The sequence below is a fragment of the Rhamphochromis sp. 'chilingali' genome (genome assembly GCF_963969265.1).
Source record: "Rhamphochromis sp. 'chilingali' genome assembly, chromosome: 14".
NCBI lineage: Eukaryota > Metazoa > Chordata > Actinopteri > Cichliformes > Cichlidae > Rhamphochromis > Rhamphochromis sp. 'chilingali'.
In genome coordinates, this window is record NC_137941.1 from 25,455,774 (window position 1) to 25,480,330 (window position 24,557).

The window sequence follows — 24,557 nt, forward strand, 5'->3', positions numbered from 1 at the left end:
AATTTGCTGGGACATCCACTCCTGGGAAGACCTGCATCATTCTTTTTCACATGTGACTGCAAGTCTGCTGTCAGGTCAGCATCACATTCACACTCTGACATTACTGTGTGCAGCAGCAACAAGTCTGTAACACATTCTAATGGTTTATTTCAAATCCATGAAGCAACCCCTAACTAACAATGAATAAATTTAAAAAAAAATAAGAACAACAAAACCGGTGGGATTTTTAATACAGCAGACTCTCCAAGAAGAAATAAGACAACACAGGAACTCCTTCAGATCTGCATATATTCTCAAGGGTAACATTCATTCTATCAGAGCTTCAGTAAGGTTTGAAATGTCAGGACAAACGTTCTAGAAATATCCTGATTGGAGAAGAAATTATATAACAAAGGGGTCGAGAAACAATGTAGCACTTGATTCTGCTGTAGTGCATGTACTCATGCCTTAGTGTCAAATGATTCTTACTTTATTTCTTACATCTACTCTGTCCTCACTCGCCTCTCAAAAACACATCAAGGGAGAGAAAGCTGGAGGTTTGGGAATTTCATTTATCCCTCCTGACAAACACATGCAGGGGACTGCAGAGAGCAGCAGACATCGGGTCTTTCTCGACAGGAGGTGTGAGGGATGGATACATTAATCCTCTTTTCCCAGGTGTTGGGTGTAATTAATAACCGCAGGTCTGTGTAAGCACTGCCTTTCTCAGTGGGATCATGAGAAATGGTTACTGGAAATAAGGTTACTGGACAGAAGTGACAGGCTTCTGCGCGAGCAGCACCATCACAGTGACGACACCTGAAAGGAGAAATGCTCATTCCTGATTATCCTCCAGAGACCACGTTCAGCGTTCGACAGATATTTAGAGTGCAGTAGATTCCCCCGACTGTGCCAAAAATCATGGTTCAGAGGGATCGACTGAAAAACATGAGGGGAAAATAAAAATCCAAAAATATATATTTGTTTATATTTATATATATTTATATATTTACGAGGTATGTATCCACAAAGAAGAAAAGAAATTCCAAAATAGGCAGTCTGTGTTTTTCCAAGTGAGTCCTTACTTGCGATGCCTTAAGGAAACATTAATATTAATAGTAATTTTAGTCAAAAATTAAAAAAATACAACTGGGAAACTTTGCTGTCCGTCAGCCGTGCTCTGAAACCATAATCTCCACTGTTGGGAGTCTGAAGGCTCCAAATTAGCGGTGACGTCAGGCAGCTGCACTCCAAAAACAGAAAGAAAACAAAGTCTGCAAATCTCAAATCACAAAATCCAAATCCAAGGATTCACTTTAAGAGAAGAATAAAATAAAACCTATCAGGTGAAACTCCCCTAACCGTTGATTTCACAACAACTGCAGTCTCAGAGTCTCCGCCGTGGAGCTGGCGCCGAACTGTTGAGGCTGGGTTGAGGTGTTTGTACTGGAGAAGTGAAGAGAGGTCAGCCACAGGTCCAAAAAAAGGTGTCTTTGTGCAACAAAACAGGCCTCACCATTAAAGTGCCCCTATTAGCCTTTCTGGGGTTTGCTAAAACACCTTGTTTGTAGTCCAAGCTTTTCCTTACGTTTCTGATCTATGTCACTGTGTAACATGTTTAAATAAATCCTGCCTAGCTGCTAGTGTGGGGCACTCTAACAAAGAAACACCCGCCCTCCACATGCTCCTTCGCCGTGGGACATTATTTTGTTGCTAGGGTTGCTGTGATAACTCTAAAATATCTCCAATACTAGCAAAGCACACGGCATCGTCTGTTTCTGGCTAAAACAAGAGCATTAATATGCTCACGATACCCGTCAGCTTCTATCCTACCCTCTAAGGCAGTGGTGTCAAACTATGGGGACTTGCCAATCTGTCCCGCTGGATGGCTTTGGAAAATATGGAGGAAGGCATGCATCTTTGGACTTTTAACTGTATTTTTTTTTTTTAAGTTTTACAGATTCTCCTGCTGATAAAGACCTCCCCCACAGCCATTTATACTGGACCAGAGTAGTTAAATAATAAATAAACAATTACATGACAGAAAAGTTCCTGTTTTTCACTGTCTACTGTAGAAATTTCAATTTAACTTTTTAAATTCATCAATTAACAAAAACTTTGTTTTACAAATACAGGACAGTCTGTGCGGTGAGCTACCAGGACTTTTCTGTATTTTTACATATTTATCATGTAGAAAAACTCAGATGTGCTCTTTATCTTATCCTAACATATCTCAGGAAATGAACTGTGTGGCAGAAAGTGGGGTTTTATTTGTAAAATGAGTTTGACATAATTACATTAAATAGAGGAAAATTCCCAGCAACACTGCTCTAATGGACATATTCTATTGTTCTGTCTACTGTTGTAATTAACATTTATACAATTTCAAGAGAACAGCTGTATTATGTTTGATGCTGTTGGCGTGTCTTTCTGAAGTGGCCACTGCTAACGTGTTCTAAGTTGGCAGCTGTTAAAGGGCTATGCTGGCTGGGCACAAAAACGCTGCCTTGCTTCTGTTATAGCAGTGGACCGAGTGGAGCAGACTGGGCTCAGACGACGAGAAGAGGCGCTGCAGGAGTGCACAATATGAATTTTTCTTTTTTAAAGTAATCCTATTAGTTAAAAACAGCATAATAGGGGCACTTTAACTGAAACAAATAACGAAGGAGCCAGGTGTCCTCCACACATTTGTTAGTCAGGCTGGCAGAAGGCGATGGCTGCCCACTGTAGTCATGCTAGGTACTGCTGCAATGCTGTCTTCGCTCTGAAAAGAGACACAGAATGAGTCCAGCAGGCTAAAGGAGTGTCTGACAGGATATTTTCTTTTTTGTGACGCACTGTTCTGGCCCACCTGTCACTGAGGTTGGGCTCAGAGGATTGTGTCAGTTTGTGCAGGATGTCCACAAAGCCCATCTCCCTCAGCTTGTCCTGACGCTCCTGAGAACCTGATGACACACAGTGAAGCAGAGAGGACAAATAACAATGTCTGCTGACATGTAAAATCCCACTGCAGCTGTGTGTTCATTAATATGAACACAGACACATGTTCCACAGCTGTATCTTAGCACCAAAGCCTCCAATCAGCTCCCTCCTCTGTCCCTGGTCAACTGCCTTGAAGACGTCAAGATCTGGATGTCAAATAATTTCCTCAAACTGAACTCTGGGGTGTAGTTCCCCAAGCCCCAGCTCCAGAAAGGGACTGATCTATGCCATGATGTGGATGGCTGCTCCTATTCACCATCTCCAGGAGTCTCCATCCTGGGTGAAACTAGAGAACATCACCAGACTCTGGCCATTATCTCAAATTCCCCAGCTGAGACCCCCCATTCATCACCTTCATCACCTCCTGCTTGGAGTGCTGCAATGGTGCCTTGGACAAGCTGCAGTATGCTCATAAAACAAAATTGACAAAGTTTCTACCGACACCAAGTCGTGACAACACCCCGCCTTTATTCACCTCTTGGCTTTGATAAAGTTCGGTATCTCCTATAAAATCCTGCTTCCCAGTGCTGATCAGACATTTCACCTCCTACACTCTGTCCTGGACTCTGTGTTTCCCAGATAACAGCCTGCTCTCCTTCCCTAACAACACAGCCTTCAGTGCTGGTACCCTGATTCTTTGAAATATGCTCCCTTCTGAGATCTGCCCACCTTTGGGCATTTTCAAATAGTAGGTGAAATGTCACAAGCCTTCAGGACAAAAGGCAAACTATAGAAGAGAAATCAGAGTTTAATTAATAATGATGAATGAGTAAAGAAGAAACACTCAGTGCAAAAATGATTCCCAGATTCATCCCATCTGGTCACACAGCATGTTAAGATTTAATGAAGAGAACAATAACTTCAGTTTTAGCTGAATTTAGAAGCAGGAAATTAGAAATCAGAGACATAAAGGGATGAAATTCATTCAGGCCGAACACATTTTCTCTCCAGCTTACAAGTTATCTCCTTTAAGGCTCAACGATTGTTGCTTTTTTTCACTATTATCAAGACAATCGACCTCTGTGGGAGCAGAGAGTTGGCACTGAAGACAATAAAAGTGAAGGAAGGACATCTTAAAACTCTGTTACAGCACTTTCAGAAGGCCATGTACTATAATTAGTATTAAATCCCCTGTATATTCCTATGGCTGACCTCTTTTTAAAACAAACAAAAAACAAACACAGAAAACAGTAAACTGTAACTTCAAAAGTCTGAGTTACACTCTCCCTGAATGAGCATTTAAAAGACTAAAATGTAAACAACCATTTGAGAGGTCGACTTTATTACCATGCTCCTTCCATCCTACACAGCATTTCTCCATCAGACATCTTTCAGCGTTGTACTCGCCTGTGACGTGCCTTCATTCTGGTAAATGTTCTATAAACTAAAGCTGAACACTTAAGACCTCAGTTCTTACTACTTTAACGTGAGCTCAGCTTTCTTCATGTTCCTCAGTCTCCTTTATCTAAACCCATGCCCTTTCTTTATTAGTCCATGTACCTGTGCGCTGCATTTCTTACCGTCCTCCTCATTCCAGATAAGGTTTGAGACGCAAAAGGTTGCAGCAAGCTGCAGTTTCACATTCGAATGCCCCTGTGGGAACAGCAGACATCAGAGAAGTTACAAGTCAAGAAAGACGGGACAATGACACAGATCAATCAGGCCGCGACCTCTAGTATGTGCTTAAACACTAACAGTGTGCACAGTACCATGTAGTATTTGATTTTCTGGAGCATGTCGTCATTGGTCATGATGAGGTCCTTGGCTGTGTTGCCATCGGCAATGTTGACTAGGATGCACAGCGTCTGACAGACAAAGTGTTACATCAGTGCTTTTATCTGAACAGTTTGTTCTGAGGTTAAAAAATAAATAAAAGAAAGCAACAGGCAACACATTCACAAAACTGGCAACATTTGATCATCACACTTTGTGTTTGTGGACGGGGACGTCAATCTGTCCACTTAGAAGGCACAAACCGAGTCAAACTGATAACAAGAGCACTGGCCAGGCAACAACAAGACAACCCCCAAACCATGGACCCCTCTATAGCTCTGCCTTGATGCCTGCAGTACACTCAGCTTGTAGTTCCCTCAGTATTGCACATCCATACGTACTGTCACATGAAGGTTTACTGCACAGCACAGTGTCAACGATGTGGAAGAAATACCACGAGGAATCAATATGACCAAAATCTCATTCGATATGACATTTCTCATCCCAATGATGATAGAAATCACAAAATAGTGCTTTTTCTGTAAACGCTGTGACTCTCAGGCAGCTCGACCTGGGCGTCATGTACCTGGAGTCGAGTGTTTTGATCGATGCATGAAACTTTATATTTGTAGATAAAAGTTGCAACAGCTGCCATTTTCTTTCTGAGTATTTATTACACGGCACGCTGCAGGGAAAAGCCTGTTCTAATGTTTTGAGCACCTGACGGCTCTTTTTTTGCTTCTCATCCTTAAACTCTCTCCTTACTCTTTCACGTGATTCGTTCGTAGGTGGTTGAGAGGTTTGTCGTGTTTGAGTCTGTGGTGGGGACCGGTTTGCAGCATAACTTGCATAGTACAGTGTTCTGGTCCGTGTCAGACTTTTCATAAACAAACCATGTCCATGCTACAGAGGGAGCCTCTCATTTAGGAATAAGGTCCTCGATTTTTGTTGACTGGTCCTTCTGTTTGGAGCTGCCTGGTTCGTCTTCACTGGCCATGCTGGTATTCTGTGTGTCTGCATCCACGTGGTGGCCATCCCAAAAAAATATATTGCTGTAAACAGTGGATTTTGCTCCACGACAAAATAAAAGATAGCTTATAATATGAAACCAGAGAAGTTTTAATTTCGTCATCCGATACATTTCGTCATATGGCACAGCCCTAACCCCCCCTCCCCCACACACACACACACCTTCATCACCAGGAACCCAGGGCCCACTGCACCAGTACAAGGTTTATTTTATCCACTTACCAAATGCAGCTGGACGAAAACTCCCACCCACTCCATGACGTGCACCAGTGAACAACACCGGAAATCATCTCCTTGTATAACTCCTCCATCGAATGCACAGTGCAGTAGTTACACCCTTTTGCACTTGCTCTACAGCAAAGTTTTACAAATTAATGTCAATCATATCTATTTCACTTCTTATAATTGAGCTATTTGTAAATATTAGAGCCATTTCTTATATTTTGTAAACTTTGTAATATATTGTATTATTTAATTTAGTTCAGTCTGTTACTGTTATTTTCTTGGAGCAACTGTAACCACATATTTCAACCTCCTCCAACATGCCCTTTCTGAAGGCTCTCTTGTTGCCTGTCCAGTCCATCTGTTGTTACTTTCATCTGCATCAAAGCAACTGTAATAGATTCACAGTGGTTTGTGCTCCCTAACTGGACAGATTGATATCGCTGAAGTTTAAGTGAGTGAGTGGCCTTGGAACCCTTACTAGATTGACAGGCAGCAGCAAATGCTTCTCCAAGATCACCGTTATCTTTTCTACTGGGCACTGTGTTAACACACCTGAACATTCCAGACCAGCAAACTGTCAAAACGTCTGCATTTATAGAGATTGGTCAATTAAGTACATTTGTTAGCAGCACCTGGTTGCTGCTTTTCCCTGTATGATGGGAATGGTGCAATGTGTCCTGTTGTGCTGTTCATCCAGGATTGTACTTAATTTTATGACCTGTTTTGGACCAGATTATTGTTTATGTCCCGATACAAACACCACTGAATTTAATAGGACAAGACTGACCTCAGGCAGACAGCCTGTGTTCACATAAGCAGAATGTTTAACTGCTCTGCCACACAGCAGCACGCTGAACTTAGAAAAAATAAATCATCTGTACGTGTGAAGCAGACGGGTGCTCACCTGCTCTTTGACCTCTATACTGTGCTCCGCTTCGAGGATGAGGGTAACTGCCTGCATGATCTGCTTCCCGTGGGAGCTCATGACCTGGTCAATGTGCTGACAAAATGAGAGTTGGGAGTAAAGGGGAAGCAAAGGAGAATCAGTCTGCATGTTGCACTTAAGACCTCTCGACAATTCATTCAAATTCAGCCCATACTGGATCGTTCATATGTAGTGATAACACAAGTGGGGAGCATTCAACGCTGACCCAGAGGTCAAGTACCACCTATGGCTACGTTCACACTGCAGGCGAAAGCGCATCAAATCAGACTTTTCTGACCCTGTGCGACCCATCTATCCCATCATGGTATGACAGTGTGAACAGCACAAATCCGTCCATCCATCCATCTTCATCCGCTTTATCCGAGACCAGGTCGCGGGGGCAGCAGCCTAAGCAAAGAGGCCCAGACCTCCCTCTCCCCAGCCACCTCCTCCAGCTTATCCGGGGGAACACCAAGGTGTTCCCAGGCCAGCCGAGAGATATAATCTCTCCAGTGTGTCCTGGGTCTGCCCCGGGGCCTCCTCCCGGTGGGACATGCCTGGAACACCTCACCCAGGAGGCGCCCAGGGGGCATCCTTGTCAGATGCCCGAACCACCTCAGCTGGCTCCTTTCGATGTGGAGCAGCAGCTGCTCTACTCTGAGCCCCTCCCGGATGGCCGAACTTCTCACCCTATCTCTAAGGGAGAGGCCAGCCACCCTTCGGAGGAAGCTCATTTCTGCCGCTTGTATCCGCGATCTCGTTCTTTCGGTCACTACCCACAGCTCGTGGCCATAGGTGAGGGTAGGGACGTAGATCGACCGGTAAATTGAGAGCTTCGCTTTTACACTCAGCTCCCTCTTCACCACGACGGACTGGTGCAGCGTCTGCATTACTGCAGCTGCAGCCCCAATCCGCCTGTCGATCTCCGGCTCCCTTCTCCCATCACTCGTGAACAAGACCCCAAGATACTTGAACTCCTCCACTTGGGGTAGGAACTGATCCCCGACCCAGAGTGGGCACTCCACCCTTTTCCGGCTGAGAACCATGGCCTCACATTTGGAGGTGCTGATCATCATTCCCGCTGCTTCACACTCGGCTGCGAACCGTTCCAGTGCAAGCTGGAGGCCCTCACCCGATGAAGCCAACAGAACCACATCATCCGCAAAAATCAGAGATGAGATTCTGAGGCCACCAAAGCGAAAGCCCTCCGCCACTTGGCTGCGCCTAGAAATCCTGTCCATAAAAATTATGAACAGAAACGGAGACAAAGGGCAGCCCTGGCGGAGCCCATCACCCACCGGGAACGAGTCCGACTTATTGCCGGAAATGCGAACCAAGCTCTTGCAACGGTTGTATAGGGATCGAATGGCCCGTAGCAATGGGCCAGACACCCCATACTCCTGCAACACCTCCCACAGGACACCCCGAGGGACACGGTCGACTACCTTCTCCAAGTCCACAAAACACATGTAGACTGGTTGGGCAAACTCCCATGCACCCTCAAGTATCCTCGAGAGGATAAAGAGCTGGTCCAGTATCCGAGGTTCGACTAGCGGACGAACTCTCCTTTCCAGCACCCTGGCATAGACTTTCCCAGGGAGGCTGAGGAGTGTGATCCCCCTGTAGTTGGAACACACCCTCCGGTCCCCCTTCTTAAAGATGGGGACCACCACCCCGGTCTGCCAGTCCACAGGTACTGCCCCTGATCTCCACGCAACATTGCAGAGGCGTGTCAACCAGGACAGCCCTACAACGTCCAGAGCCTTCAGGAACTCGGGGCGGACCTCATCAACACCAGGGGCTCTGCCACCAAGGAGTTGTTTAACTGCCTCAGTGACCTGGCCCCTGGAAATTGGCGGGTCATTCCCCTCATCCCCAGACTCTGCTTCCTCCCCGGAAGACGTGTCAGTGGGATTAAGGAGGTCCTCGAAGTATTCCTTCCACCGCCTGACAATTTTCCTCAGTCGACGTCAGCAGCGCTCCGCCAGCACTATACACAGTGCAGGTAGAGCACCGCTTTCCCCTCCTGAGACGCCTGATGGTTTGCCAGAATCTCTTCGAGGCAGTCCAAAAGTCTTTTTCCATGGCCTCTCCGAACTCCTCCCACACCCGAGTTTTTGCTTCAGCCACTGCCCGAGCCGCATTCCGCTTGGCCTGTCGATACCTGTCGGCTGCCTCCGGAGTCCCACAGGCTAACCAAGCCCGATAGGACTCCTTCAGCCTGGTGGCTCCCTTCACCTCTGGTGTCCACCATTTGGTTCGGGGATTACCACCACGGCAGGCACCAACCACCTTGCAGCCGCAGCTCAATGCAGCAGCTTCGGCAATGGAGACGCTGAACATGTTCCATTCGGACTCAATGTCCCCAGTCTCCCTTGGACTGCTGTTGAAGCTCTGCCGGAGGTGTGCGTTGAAGATCTCGCGGACTGGGGCCTCTGCTAGACGTTCCCAGCACACCCTCACTACGCGTTTAGGTGCACCAGGTCTGTCCAGCGTCCTCCCCCGCCACCTGATCCAACTCACCACCAGGTGGTGATCAGTTGACAACTCAGCCCCTCTCTTTACCCGAGTGTCCAGAACATATGGTCGCAGGTCTGGTGATACGATCATCGACCTACGGCCTAGAGCGTCCTGGTGCCACGTGCACTTATGGATACTCTTATGTTCGAACAGGGTGTTCGTTATGGCCAAACTGTGATTAGCACAGAAGTCCAATAACAAAACACCGCTCGGGTTCAGATCAGGGAGGCCGTTCCTCCCAATCACGCCCCTCCAGGTCTCGCTGTCGTTACACACGTGAGCATTGAAGTCTCCCAGCACGACAACAGAGTCTCCAGGTGGAGCACCTTCCAGCACCCCACCCAGGGACTCTAAGAAGGCTGGGTACTCCGAACTGCCACTCGGCGCATAAGCGCAGATGACAGTCAGGACCCGTTCCCCGACCCTAAGACACAGGGAACAAACCCTCTCGTCCACCGGGAAAAACCCCAACGTACCGGCAGCAAGCCGAGGGGATATTAGAATACCCACCCCAGCCCGCCGCCTCTCACCAGGGGCAACTCCAGACTGAGACAGAGTCCAGCCCCTCTCCAGGAGACTGGTTCCAGAGCCCAAGCCATGCGTAGAGGTGAGCCCGACTATATCTAGACGGTACCTCTCAACCTCACGCACTAACTCAGGCTCCTTCCCCACCAGATAGGTGACATTCCATGTCCCTATTGCCAGTCTTGGCAGCCGGGGGTCAGTCCGCCAGGGCCTCCGCTCCTGGCCGCCACCCGGCACACAATGCACCCGACCCCTATGGCGCCTCCTGCGGGTGGTGGGCCTGCGGGAGGATGGGCCCATGTCTCCTCTTCGGGCTGTGCCCGGCTGGGCCCCATGGACTAAGGCCCGGCCACCAGACGCTCGCCCTCGGGCACCCTCCCCGGGCCTGGCTCCAGGGCAGGGCCCCGGTAACCCTATCCCGGGCAGGGTAAACTGTTCCCTCGATATTCTTTTCATAAGGGTCTTCTGAATCGCTCTTTGTCTGGTCCCTCACCCAGGACCAATTTGCCATGGGAGACCCTACCAGGGGGCATAGCCCCTGGGATCCCTGGGACACACAAACCCCTCCACCACGATAAGGTAGCGATTCAAGGAGGAGCAGCACAAATCCGATATTTTCAAATCCGACCTGGGTCACTTTCATATGTGGTACTGAATCCGATACATATCTGATGTTCTAGAAAGCGACTGCTGTTTGAACAGTCATGTCGCATTAAATCCGTCTTTTATGTCACTGACACAAGACAGACGCCAATTATCAGCGCCAGAGAAGACATCGCGAATGCTTCCTGGCCATCCAGTGAAACTGTTTGGAAGACAACGTTGGAGAAACGTGAACATTTTATTTATACTGTATAATCTGCAGATTCTGACAGAAATCTGCAACTATCCTTTGAAGCACTGCTCCTCTCTAAAACAGCAATAAGGATAATTATTAGGCCATTTGTAAATGACAAAATAACATAAAGCAAAATTGGGAAACGTAAAGTCTGAAACAAGTCTTTATATTAAGGTCCATCAGTCAAACAATCCTGTTTGCTCTGGGTCTAAACAGAGCGCGTTGTGTGTGTCGTCTTCTTTTGTGCATGCGAGCCGCTTTGAGGGTTCACACTAGAGCGCGTCTGCTGTCACATTTTATTTGTAGTGTGGACAAGCAGAGAAAAAAAAAATCGGATTGATCAAAAAAAATCGGAATTGAGCATTAAGACCTGCAGTGTGAACGTAGCCTATGACATATGGGCCACCTAAGAGCAGTTTACAAACAGCAGCAGTACATTTGTTGCATAAACTAGACTCTTTTGTGAAAGTGGATTTTGTTGATATCGAATCTGACGCAGCACGATAGTCACGATAATATTTGCATGTAACCAGTGGAAAGCTAAAATTTATTTATTCATTTAACAACATCATTTCATAATTACTGCAAAGTATCCACAGCAAACAGTACACATTTTAAAAATATCTTAAATATTATCTGGGAAATATTAATATTAGCTTTCTCTGCTCTACTGTAAACTGAACAGAGGTTTTGATCGGTAATGGGACAAAACATCACCGTGGAATTTGGGAAGCTGCTCTACACACCAAACTGTTGTAGCTGCTTAACACTCATTCATTAGTATCCAGACATCAATTTTCTTGTGCTTATCCAAGCTTACCCAGCTACTGGCTCCCTGTGTGAGGATATGAATGGGAACCAGAACTGGAGACAGTCTCTCTGGCGTTGGAGCCTCACATTCCTCACTCACAGAGTCATATGCCAAAACAGCAGACTCCTTTTGAGCCCCTAATCTGAGCTAAGATTGTACTGATGGACACCTACATCAGAAACTGACTTGTTTTTCGTTGTATGTAAACATGTCTTTGTGTTGAAAGTGAGAAAAAAAACTCCTGGTGTGTTTGTGTGATTCAGAGAACACTACCTCTGCCATCAGATCTGTGACTGCAGACAGGGCCAATATAAGGATCAGACCATCGAGCCCAGCTTGACTTAGAGTTCCTCCTAAATGACCGGGTTTTCCCATGCTCTCTCTGAGGAAGAACCCATTTCCACCACTTAAATCTGATCTTTTTCCTTAGCTTGTGGCTACAGGCAAGGGTAGAAACACAGATCAACAAGTCTGGCTTCACACTCAACTCTGTTTTCACTACAACAGTGTATCGATGCAGACACTGCACTAGTCTACCACACTGTATCCACTCATTTTAGCAACTGGAGATTGGACCGCCAACTGACCTACAAAGCGCCAGACCCTCAGCCACGCGCTTGCCAAAAAGCCCCACTACAAGGCCTGACTCGAAATCGAGGGCCTCTGTATCCCTGTGCTGCATGAGTTAATCCTTTGAATGTGACTTTAATCACTGTTTTTATAATAAACTCATCAATCTGACCTTCTAACCAGGACCAATTTGCCCTGAAAGAACCTATGAGGGCTTAATTCCCCCCGAAGACTACAAATCTCACCAAACATTCATGGATTCTTTCATACTTAAGAAAGCTCAAAAGCTTCAAAGCACTTAGTAGTTTGTAGCGACTCACTTACAATAGAAACAGTGTGCATTACACCAAATCACAAGAGTTCAACGTCCTACAGGAAACACGCTACCGTTTATCTGTCCACTCCTATTAGAAACTAATCTGACTGCTTATTGTAGAGCATTGACTTTGTTGTGACTGTTGTTGTAATATCAATAAAACTGATTTAAGTTACAATGTGATTCAGTGTGAAGTTTTGTGCTTTAAAAAATGCAAAGCCTTTGAAATTTGACTCAGAACGAGGTGATTTCCATCTGAGATTTAATTTGAGCCGGTGAGTGTTCAGCAGTTAATCGACACAATAATCGAAAGCTTATCCAACAATGAAAAAAACCCCCAAAACAAACAAAAGAGAAAAAGCTTTAATTGCAGCCTTATTCATGTCTGTTCATGTGTGTGTTTGCGTGTCTCACTGCGCGTTGCGACAGTAGATTGCGCAGCAGACCGAGGGTCTTCATCAGCACGTTGGTGTCGGGGTCTGATAGCAGGCGGAACAGCTGTTCTGTGCCCAAACACCGAACAATCTCCACCTTCACCTTCTGATCAGCTTGGAACGCCATATTCTTAACACACAAACACACAAAGTAGTCAGTCGGGATATTTTAACATCAAGCTAAACACAGCAGCTCACTTTTACAGTGCAGACGAAGGGTGGAGGGGAATATTTTAAAGTAAAAAAATTAAATAAAAGCTCACCATCAGGGCCCAGATCCCATTGACTCTCAGTGCAGGACTGTCGCTCTGGGTTAGACTGCATAGTAATTCCATTACCCCTGACTCCAGGATGGGCTGCAGACACACAAAGACAACTGGACTCAACATTAAAGTAATTAAAAAACAAAAAAAGAAAACGTTACTTTACTAAACAGCTATTTTTTTAACATCTCCATCAGGAACGGCATCATCATCATCATCATCAGTCGTGCAGTCTGCAGAGCATTTCCTCTCAAATACTGTCTGCATGGGGCTGTTGCCTACCTACATTCATAATCAGCTCTTGTAGAAACACCTTATACAAATGTGGGAGCCGGGTTTGTCTCTTTTTGGTGCTTTGCCTGTGTCAGAAATGCAGGTGTGACGTGTGTGCCTGCTTTTTGGTTAAAAGCAGCTTCTTCCTGCAGGGCTGTGAGGAGGGGTTAGTGAGTTTACAGCTTCAGAATGCAGACGATCAGAAAACATTTAATTTCTCTGCTTTACAACTACCTCTAGTCATTCACGGTGTCGCTCCCTCAACCACAGCCGTCCACTCTCTCCGCTTCTCTCTGCACTTCAATCTGGGTTCCTTCTCAGAGTAGGTGTAAGACCTGCACTTAATCTCTTTTGCTGTAGGGAAATGTGGCTTCTGAGCTTCTACCTGCCCTGCTGTGTTTACCAGCACATGTTCCACCTGCTCAGTTTTTAAAGCTTTCTGCTGTGGCTGAAAACGAGGCTGTGTGAGCGGTGAGATTGTACCAAACTAGGACAGCTGTGAATCAAACAGCCGAACAACGAGATGAACGTGTCAGCAAACTCGATTCATTTCAGAACCCGGAGTGTCTCCATGAGTGTACCTCTTTGCTGGGTGAGAATTCCAGCAGTAGATTGCATAGTGTAGAGGAAGCCATAACCAGGACTTCATCCGGGGCGTTCTGCAAGAGCTGCGTACAACAGAACACACAACCTTAGTTGATATTTCCTCTCACAATCGCAGACAGGCTCGACGTTAATGTGTCAGGTAGAGAAACTCAGAGCTCCACTAAACAGCTGTGAAAATATGCTGTAAACAAAACTTTAACGTCAAATTCCAGTGACCTTCATCAGGGGTTTCCATACTGCATGATCGTGGAAGCTGGTTCTCAGCTGCTGCACCGACCGAGAAAGACTGTGAAGACACCTAGGACAAAACAAAAATATAAACAGGTGGTTTAATGGAGATATTCAGTGTGTCAAAGCTTTGGTTTAATGTACCAGATCAGCACCGGAGCCTGAATTAAACTGCCTGTGGTTTTACTCATCAACAGGCAAATCCCACTGTGGTCCAAGCCAGGCCTCCAGAGTGCAACAGCAAGCTGACATAAAGGGTTAAATGTGTACAGAGAATTAATACTAATTATATGATTTAAAAAGTAATGTAACGTTTTGTCTAACACAACTGTATGAGATCTACTGTAGTTACATTGGAAACATTACCGCAAGTGGACCTATTACACTAAATTCTTCAGCTCCCTTTACATTAAGGTCCCGCCCCCCTTAAGCTAGCTTCATTCTGATAGGTTGCCCTACATCTTAGTTTTCCCCAAACAGAAGCAGCGAAAGGCTGTGGCTCTGCTGTAAACCTTTTAAGAATATCGATCTTAATTAGAAACGGCAAATTTCTCTAATACATCCGTACCAGTTTGGACATGAATCTGATCCAGAGCATGAGTGCGCACAGCACGAGGAAAGCAACAAACATTAAAGCAGGACGTCTCTGTTCAGTAAATATTTTGCTCATTACTGTTTATTGGATTATTAGGGTGGATATAATATTTCAATCAAATCTACATGACTTCCTGTTAAAAGATCTACATTAAAGCAATAAAATGGCTAAAGTGGAAAACTTTCTATGCCAAAACAGGTCCACTTTAACTTTACCAAGCTCAAATTTAGTGCTAACCTCCTCAAGTCTTTGCAGCTGTCTCACTTTGCACCATACCTGACAGCCGCCAAACGGACTTTAATGCTGGATTCTGATAGGCCACTGACTATCCTGTCCATCATGTTCTCCGTCTCTGTTATCTGAAAGCCAACATGAGGGGCCGGGTTAGCACAGAAACATATAATGACACGTTTACATAAGCAAACAGAGACGTAAACCAGAGGGCACCTTTTTGCGGATCTCCTCATCGTTGGAGCCCAGTGAGGCGTACAGTTTGAAAGCTGCTTGTCTCAGCTCGTGTGCGTGTTTCAGGTCGTGGTCCAGCTGCAAGACAGCAAAGTGAACTGTTGCTGAACATTAAGTGACAAAGGTTTTTTATTCAAGGTGAAGGATCCATTTTGTGATTAATAAATATGTTTATCAGCATTACGTATTTGTTCCTGGGAACTGAAGGCAGTAAATGACCTCAATCTGAGGGTTACCGGGTCAAAGCTGAGTGATCGAACAGCTAAACAGTCTTTCTGGGCAAAAGGAATACATTTCAACAGCCTTCAATTTGTCTTAGTAAACAAGAAAGGAAATGTTTTAGGGACACAGACAGCAGATATTTAAATGCCCTGAAAAACATCTACAACTATAAGACTGATTAGCACAAGTTCAGTTTGTTGGTTCACAGACAAATGTTACAAGCCCCTGAACTTTTCATCAGAATCCCGCTATTGAGCCAAATGGATGCAATCAAATTTGTTACGCACAGAAGAAAAGAAGTTTTGATAATCCCAAAAGGAAACTGTCAGCACTTTCTAATGCTCCGACTTTCAATTCACAGGTCCAATTTTTAGTGAATCCACATCTTTACTGTGACTATGGTCGAAGCATTAGCTACGCTTCATTGTTGTTTATAAAACATCAGCAATCAAATCATTTCGTAACTGCATCTTCTGACAAAAATCTCCAAACACACAATTTACAGGCCACAGCTGTGCTATGATTTACACTAAATTTACATGTAAACGTGATCACTCATAGCTACACAACTAGTTTTCCTCTCACTCAGCACACGGGCAGCAAATCAGCTGCTCACTGAACAGAGCAGACATACACAGGTGTGCCTGCAGCAAATATAATTCACACTCAATTATTTAAAGGTGTGATCAAAAGTTGACACTCATCGTAGGCATGAATGCCACGGTAATGCTTTCAGTGATTTCTTTGAACTATTTTATGTTCCAGGGAAGAAATGACTGCAGCTTACATCATTAAAAAACAACAAGTGAGTGCACAACTTTGAATTTACACACAAAGTCAAATATATAAAAACCTTTTAATAGGTGGTGCAATAGGTAAGCACATTTTTTAATAAAAAAAAAAAAATCAATATGAAAATTGTATTAATTGTATTAGAAGGCCGTTAACTGTGAAATCTGGACTGCACTCTCAGCAGACACTGAATGGGCCATTTTGGTCATGTTTGAAAAACAGTGTTCTGTGTTCTTCACAGCACTGGTTTGCCCTCTTGTGGGCATAATGGGATATTTAAACAGATACGTGTGTGTTTTGTGACAACACTATTTCATGGGGGCAGTGGGAGACCTTAGACCAGCAGCTGGTTTCATCGAGAGCAGCTTAGAGAAGGGGAAATCCAAAAGTCACAAAGCCCGTGATGGATGAAAAGTTGCCACAGTGGCAACGTCTTGAACTGACGTGTGATGAACAATGCAATCAAGTTCTCTGAGATTCCTCATTTTAAAAGATAAATATTAAAACTGCTTAACTGAACAGACACGACTCACCCTCTTGATGTCAGTGATGGCAGACACCGAGCTGGGGTACTTGAAGTAGTCGGCTAGCATGGCCACGAGGTGATCAGTGGTGCTTGCGATCCTCTGCAGCTCCACGTCGGGCTCCATGAGATAGGCCAGTGTCTCTGCACCCTCCACCCTTTCCTCGAGCAAATGCTCTTTACTGCACATTCGCACGAGACATGGCAGGGTCTGCACAAGCAGCAAAAAGTCACATTTAAGGGGGAAAAAACAAAAAAAGGAGTGCCACTGGTAGAGTATCACAAGAGAAATGATGAAGCGAGGCACAAGAACATGTGGGAAAAATCTGACCTTTAGTACTATGCAGCTATCGTCTGTCCTGATGGCACTCGCTCGACACATATAGGTTAGACTGGAACAGGAGAAGAGGTCACAAATAAACAAAAGGTACAGAGGATATAACTCAGTAATAAATAAATGTTATGCCACTCACCATTTGGCTGCTGTTAGCTGCATTTCAATGGGTTGATCCCTTTGCATCATTTTGACAAATACCTGAGTGAGTAGCTCACCATCCACCAGCACTGATGAGGAAAAAAAGCACATGAGAGGAGAAAAAGACGAGAGAAAGTAGAAGAAGAAAAGCTCCTCACCATTCACCAGTGTCATGGAGACCTGAGTGTTCTCATACGCCAGGACTGAGAAACACTTTAACGCCTGCATCCGGACCTGGAGAACAGAGGACGATGTATGGAGTGTTACAGAGTATTGTGTGTCAAAGGTCATATGGTCACACGGGGTAAAGATGCACACTCCCATTATACCTTATAAGAGGGTGAAATGAGCAAAGGGGCAATATTTTGGATGGCGCCGTGGTTGAAAAGGATCGTCTGGTGCTCTGGAGTCTGAACACAACAAATCTCAAATCAGCAATCGATCAGTCTGAACAGAGACACTGTGATGGACTCCAGTGTGTTTATGGGCAATAAAATACCAACAAATACCTTACAACAGTGGGAGAAGATCTGGGTGATGTACTCCTGGGTTCTCAGAGAGTTGCTCAGAAGAGACATTAAATGAGGAATCACAGTGGGGTCCTCAAAAAGAAAAACGAAAGAGAACATACACACAGAATCATTTCAATGAGAGAATGGGTGATCATGTTCAAGAATAGTCAACTTTTAAACCATCTCTGATGTGAAAATGTAAACAGGGTGGGTGAAAATAAACTCCTGACAATCTCAGTTCTAAGAGATAAGATAAGATAAAACTTTATTGATCCCACAACGGGGACATTTTTGCGTCACCTCAGCTCAAGTACAGATATCAGAAGGAAATACAAAAATACAAATAAGTACAATCAGTGAAAAAAAGTAAGAGAATGCACTATATACAATGGTAGCATACACAGTATGTGATTATGGATATGGTTGGAAATATGGAAGACAAACTATATAGCTTGACATAACTATTGTACCACTACTATTCCTATTTATAGACATGTGTACACACACACACACACACACACACACAAAATATACATATGTATACATATACATACATATATACCGGCACATGTCCATACACATGGAAGGTCCATTATGCATGAAGTGGTGACCGTGGATGTTCAGTGTCCAGTGACTTATGACTTTGTGATTGAGGGGTTATAGAGTCTAACTGCTGTTGGGATGAATGATCTGCGAAAGCGCTCCTTCCTGCAGCGAGGGTGTTTCAGTCTCTGACTAAAGGAGCTGCTCAGCCCACTCACATACTCATGCAGTGGCTGATGTGGGTTGTTCATGATGGATGTCAGCTTTACTAACATCCTCCTCTCCATCCACTCCCCCTGCAGGCCACTGCATATAAAAGGGCAGATGCTACCACAGTGTCATAGAATGTCCTTAACAGAGTCCTGCAGACTCCGAAGGACCTCAGTCTCCTCAGCGGGTGGAGTCGACTCTGGCCCTTCTTATACAGGATGTCTGTATTTGTAGTCCAGTCCAGTTTATTGTTGAGGTGAACACCCAGGTACTTCTGTGGTGCTTTGTAAAAGATAAACCGTTCCATGTCAGCTGTGTCAGAGGAAACGCACTCGCAACCACTCAACAAGAGCGATGAGTCACCATACTCTGCACGGAACCTTGCAAATAGGGTAGCCACTGCTGCTAGCAATGCTAACAATAGAGTGACTGTTTAACACATGCTTTTTTTAATTTATTTTTACTTTCAGTCAAATAGTCGCGAGTAACATCTTTAACTAAAACTGTCCTCATGCTTTCTGTTGGAGATAAAAGAATGTGATGGTATTTTTTTTTAAAGACTGACCTGCTGATTATGAGTTTGACCAAGTAAGTATCCATGACAGCATGGATACTTTTGAACTTTTCTTTAATTCTCTCATAAAGATGAAATTTAAGAACCTCTCCTTTGCCCCTAACAATGAGTTTCGACACCTCACTAAAGTCACGGTATGACGACAATCAGAAGTGTTTCTTGGCTTTTCCAACAGTAGCCGCATAGTCAGAGACCACCACTAACTAACTCATCACTAACTTTTGATGCAAACCAGTCATTTTGTTCTGTAAGCAGGCTGAAATCACTCAGACCAGGAGAGCTTCAAGGACTACTCCCAGCAAGCTTTGAAGGGGTAAACAGGGTTTTGTTGTTTTTGGTTATAAAAATGACTTTTTCCTCAACAACTGCACGACTCGAATAAATCTCAAAATTAGGTGCACCAGGTTACCACGCAGAGCTTCATTTTACTAATACAATTGGAGTATATTTACATTTATCTGACATGGTTTGCATGCCTGTGTCTAGCTGACACCAGTGTTAGTATCCTGTGTCCATCCTCTTTGCGTAAACAAACTGCTGATGGTTAAAGTCTTTGATGGCTGCAAAGGCTTAAACAGAAAGACAGTTTATATGCTGGCTAGCCAGCTATTCAAACAAGGAAATGACAGATGGGTGCTCTGGTAGATTTCTGGTTACAGTGAGACAGACACAGTCACTCCACATTACTGATTCCATTTTCTTTCAGAGAAGAATCAATATGCTGCATTTAAACTGCTTTAGGTGTTTACACAGCATACTGCTACCAAGCGGAACAATCACACTTGTCTGTGCCACCATGAGGTTTAATTAACACCTCTAAGCTGCACGTCCGCTGCAGCAGAGGCTAACAAGTGTGGCAAAGAATTTGATAAGACTCTGAATCAAATCAGATCATATTAATCACTGCATTTCTTCCAATAATACATTTTATTAGTGCCTCTGTTCTGTATTTATTTGCTACAACAAATACCTGAGACTGGTACTCTGCGCTTGTCATGACCAAACTTGTCTACACATGTGGTATAGAAGGCATTTAAGGCAACCTACAGTATAAAGCAGCTGCACAGGGGTGACTGGACTGATGAAGACAGTTCTGAGACATCGAAGGCAAGCTTCAATGAAGACCAGGTCCGGAGATAAGAGACCTGCAAGCACACAGAGTACGTGTAATCTCACGTCACCTACAGTATTTGCATACATCTGTGTGTGCGTGTGTGTTTGACCCAACCTTGAAGAAGGGCAGGGATGATGTGACAGTCCACCAGGGACTTGATGTTGTTCTCAGTGCCCATGGCGAGGCTTCCCAACACTACGGCGCACTCTGTCCTCAGCTCCATACTGGACGAGCTCTGCTGCAGCAGGTATAATAACCTGGAGCCAACAGAGGAGGGAAGCACAGTCAGGGTTTCTCTAGGTTTTTAATAAGACAGTTGAATAAAGTCTTATCACTTCTATCCAATGCAATTTATATACAGAGCACTGAAACACACAACAGTCACCTCAAGGCACTTTATACTGTAAGACAAAGAACCTACAATAATAGAGAGAAAATCCCAACAATAAGATGACCCCTCCATGAGCAAGCAGTTTGTGACTGCGGAAAGGAAAAACTCTCGTTTAACAGGAAGAAACCTCCAGCAGAACCATACATAGGAAGTGGAAAAAGACAAATAAAGCCCCAGCAGCCTATTTTTCTAGCCTTTGCCTAGAGAGGACGTCTTTTTCCCAACTCCAACCTGGGAGCCGGTTCAACATGAGAACAAACCCTGCATAACCTGTAAGACATAGCAGAATTTACTACCAGGTTATATTGCATAGCTTTAACAGCTGTGCTGTAGTTTCATATTATCATGAACTACAACTTTATACTACTGTCAACAAAACAGGCATCAGCCTGTAGAACCTGGGGGTAAAAATAAACTTGGCCCTAACAGACCTTTTTTAAGTATCCATCTACTCTGTATCTGTGACCAAATGGGTTCAGAGGATGGCTGGGGTAATGTACTGTGGTGAGTTTCATGCTCTGTTATGATATCAAAGAGGTTGGGGGTTGCAAAACAACTGGATTCAAAAGCACCATAAGTGCTTTTAATGTGGTCCAACTTATTTGGTTGGAGGAACAGACACAAGAGGGTAAGCGTGCCATGTTCCAACAGCTTCATGTAAGTGCATTAGAATGACTTTTTCAAAGACCTAAAGAAGGAAGTAGAGAGCAGGAGAGCGTGAGAGGTGCGGGGATTCATACCTCGGCACGGCTCCGAGGACAATCAGATTGGCCTTCTGCTTGTTGTTTCCTATGACAGCGTTCTTCATGTCACTGTGAAAGCATACAAATACATCCAAATGAGACATGTGAATGTATTTGAAACAACATAATATAACCTTAAGAGTGAATATGAACACCTTGATTTATAGCATGTTATCATTTAATTGATAAGTTATAAGCACATCAGGCCGACACAGGTCAGGCAGGCTGACAGTTTTAAAAACAACAATAGAAATCATTGATATCAAGCTCATGTTCTACATATTCTCATGTAACACATTAGAAATGAACAGGCTTCATCTAAGTGCATTTTTCCCCCCATGAGCTTCTTCTGCTCTGTTAGTACCTTCAGATGATATGTGATATCAAACTGCAGCAAGGTGAGTGGAAAAGCACACTGATCTAGGAGGCAGTTAAGGCGGTCAGGCGCTCGGCTAATGAAACGATACAAGTCGTAACCAGAGCTAGTCTCCCCGCAAGTTAAAAATAACTAAATAGTCCGAGTCCAAATCACAGCAGTCCAGACCAAGAGTGAGAGTGAGACACGAAGTCACAAACAGCTAAGCCTGTGCATGTAAGCACACACTCCTGCTGCAACACTGTCGTCACTAATGTTTAGAATTTGGGACATTAAAAACAAGCACGTGTTGGTAAATGATAAACAGCCTGTGGAATTAAACTCTTAGCAACAACAACAGCTGAATTTAACGTAACAGGGTGGACTGTTTGTTTTTGTTTTTTTTAACCATCAATTTCATTCATTTTCAACAAAAAAGAAAGAAAGAAAAATCAGGAAAGCCCAAAGACGTGCTATTGCAGTGGCTGAATAAAGTCTGCAAATTGGAGGCAAGCAGAATTTGACAGCTGTCATTTACTGAAAATTTTTTTTTTCAAACACTTTTTTTCCTGCACTTTGTAAAACAAAATTTAAAACAAAAATCAAAAACAAACAAAACAGCACATGCAGAGATTTTTCTGCAATGTCTCCACCCACCAAACAGGTTTTGGCCTTCCACCAAGAGAATTAATGAAAACTGTGAAAAAAAAAATATATGTAAGACTTCAATTTAATTTACAAGTTTGAAGCATAATGCATTTTATGCATCAAACAAAAACAAAAAAACTCTATAAGATGCACAGACTTCTTGCCTTGCCTACATAATGCGCGACAGTATTTTTGTGTGTATTCACATAAGTACTATTCTGACACAGGAAACACCCTGATATACATGTGTATATATCATACGCGATCAGACCCACACTTACATGACTCCCTGAAGCACTTTCTGTGGGTCGGGGTCAAACAGTCTGTCAACATAATGGCGACTAGTGGCGGTGACTTCCTGCATTAGAACAAAAAACAAAACAAAAACACAAACATGACTTTTAGAAATCACTGACTTGACCCTGGATTTACCTTGTACAGTATTTTTTCTCTACACTATCAAATGCTGTCCTCCACATCTGACAACTGACAAAGTGCACATATTTCAGCAGAGTAAAAGCCTACGGAATTTGGTTTCTAACTGAACAATTATTAACCATTAAATAAACAATAATTAATTATACATAAAAAGGGCAGTTTTAAATTGTTTTTTTTTTTTTACAACTAAAATAACACCTTTTGTGTTACACACAGGAAAAATACAGCAGCCTCCACGGCAGGAGCCTTTAAAAGCTTTTTGACACTGCGACACCAGAAAACTTTGTTTATGTCACTGGCAGCTTTGACCAGAACTTTCCGCAGAAGTCAACGTCCTCCAGCTGCCAACGGAGTCACACTTTGATGCCAGCACGTAGCTCACAAGGTGTCCCAACACGTTCTGTACCTGTGTACCTCTCATTCAGACAGCCACTGTGGCAAACATTCATTTCACAAGTATACAGCATTATGTATGTATACACAATAACGGATCAACTCGTGTTTTTTTTTTTTTTTTTTTAAAAAGAGTGAAGCTGAGATGCTAAAGTATCAGTTACCATGATATCTTCAATCACACTGCCTCCTTTCTGCATACACCTACCATGGGGGGCGTTTCACGGGGGCTCCTTATGCGCTTTTTCGTGGAACATTTTGCGTTATATTAGCCAAGTTACAGTTGGCAGTGAGTGTCACTTGCTAGAGTAAATCCCGGAGTCTTACCAATTACTACAGCTCTGACTGCCGACACACTACATATAAAAAAAAAACCTCAAGAGTAAGGAAACCAGTGAGTTAGCGAAGTTTGCTTCGCTAGCTTAACCGTATGCTACAGTTGCTAATGTTACTTGCAGGAGCACCTAACGTTAGCTAGGTTTACAATGTTAAGTTTGCTATTGCAATTAAGACGGCGCATAACTTAAAATCAAATAATACTGAGTGGTTTGAATAAAAATCTCATTCCTACAACTTTTTATCCAATGTGCATGATGCATTCTATAAACGTGTTTTGACTACTGCAAAACTGGTGACAGCACTGGTACTCTTAGCAATTAGCTGCTAACTCATTCCGAGTAACACTGACAGCTAGTTTGTTCGCTCAATTTTGTTTTAGGTTACAACGACGGGGCGAGCGGGCACAGCTCGCATGTATTCTCTTTATTGTGTTCGGAAGGTTCCCGCCCGCCCGGGCAAAGCAAGGAAGAAAATCATTCTCTACAACAGCAACGTAGGCGGACCGCTACATGTTGCAATGCCTTTAACTTAGCTTTATGGCTAACAGAAAAACCTTTATACTTGAGAGCTTCTAGATGACCAAACAAAATCAGCTACTCGCAGTTGCCGTTTGCATTCTATAACCTGACAATGCTAGTTGAAATTATAAAGACTGGCACTCACAGACAGCACACTGATGCGGAGTGGGGCCTCCAATAAGCACGCCATCTCTCTTCCTCCGATGGAGCGCCCCAATCGGCGCAGCAGTCTGGAGACACTCCACCCCCCAGAGCAGCTTTGAGGGGCCTTTAAAAAGTAACTGTAGCCTAATCAGACAACTCTTTGCTAGCGTTATTTCTAAAACAGGCCCCTATATTCTTCCGTAGGCTCAGCTGTGATGTCCCGTAGCAGATATGCAACAAAAACCAACACCGCTAACTTAGCGAGCTCTCTGACAGACCGTGGACTTGTCAATAAAGTAAATATTGTTTATAAACGTGACGTGGTT

The 24,557-nt window shown here is 44.1% G+C and overlaps 1 protein-coding gene across 4 annotated transcripts; it reads right to left on the reverse strand.

Annotated features, from left to right (window-relative positions):
- Nucleotides 1-955: 955 nt before the first annotated feature.
- On the reverse strand, nt 956-24,444 carry armc8 (armadillo repeat containing 8). 4 transcript variants are annotated; one of them, XM_080903071.1, is made up of 23 exons: nt 24,233-24,444; nt 22,681-22,757; nt 22,409-22,448; nt 21,394-21,465; nt 20,377-20,519; nt 20,196-20,293; nt 17,819-17,911; nt 17,639-17,719; nt 17,468-17,543; nt 17,308-17,398; nt 17,166-17,226; nt 16,845-17,045; nt 15,280-15,375; nt 15,109-15,191; nt 14,226-14,307; nt 13,985-14,071; nt 13,131-13,223; nt 12,848-12,997; nt 6,833-6,928; nt 4,671-4,766; nt 4,482-4,554; nt 2,831-2,924; nt 956-2,743 (listed from the first exon to the last, which is right to left on the reverse strand). In XM_080903071.1, the coding sequence occupies exons 2-23, from the start codon at nt 22,730-22,732 to the stop codon at nt 2,710-2,712; spliced, it is 1,992 nt and encodes a 663-aa protein (XP_080759197.1). In that variant the 5' UTR covers nt 22,733-22,757; nt 24,233-24,444; the 3' UTR covers nt 956-2,709. The 4 variants fall into 4 exon arrangements, with proteins under 4 accessions (XP_080759197.1, XP_080759198.1, XP_080759196.1 ...); XM_080903072.1 differs by lacking the exon at nt 24,233-24,444 and adding an exon at nt 23,439-23,886; XM_080903070.1 differs by lacking the exon at nt 22,409-22,448.
- Nucleotides 24,445-24,557: the final 113 nt, after the last annotated feature.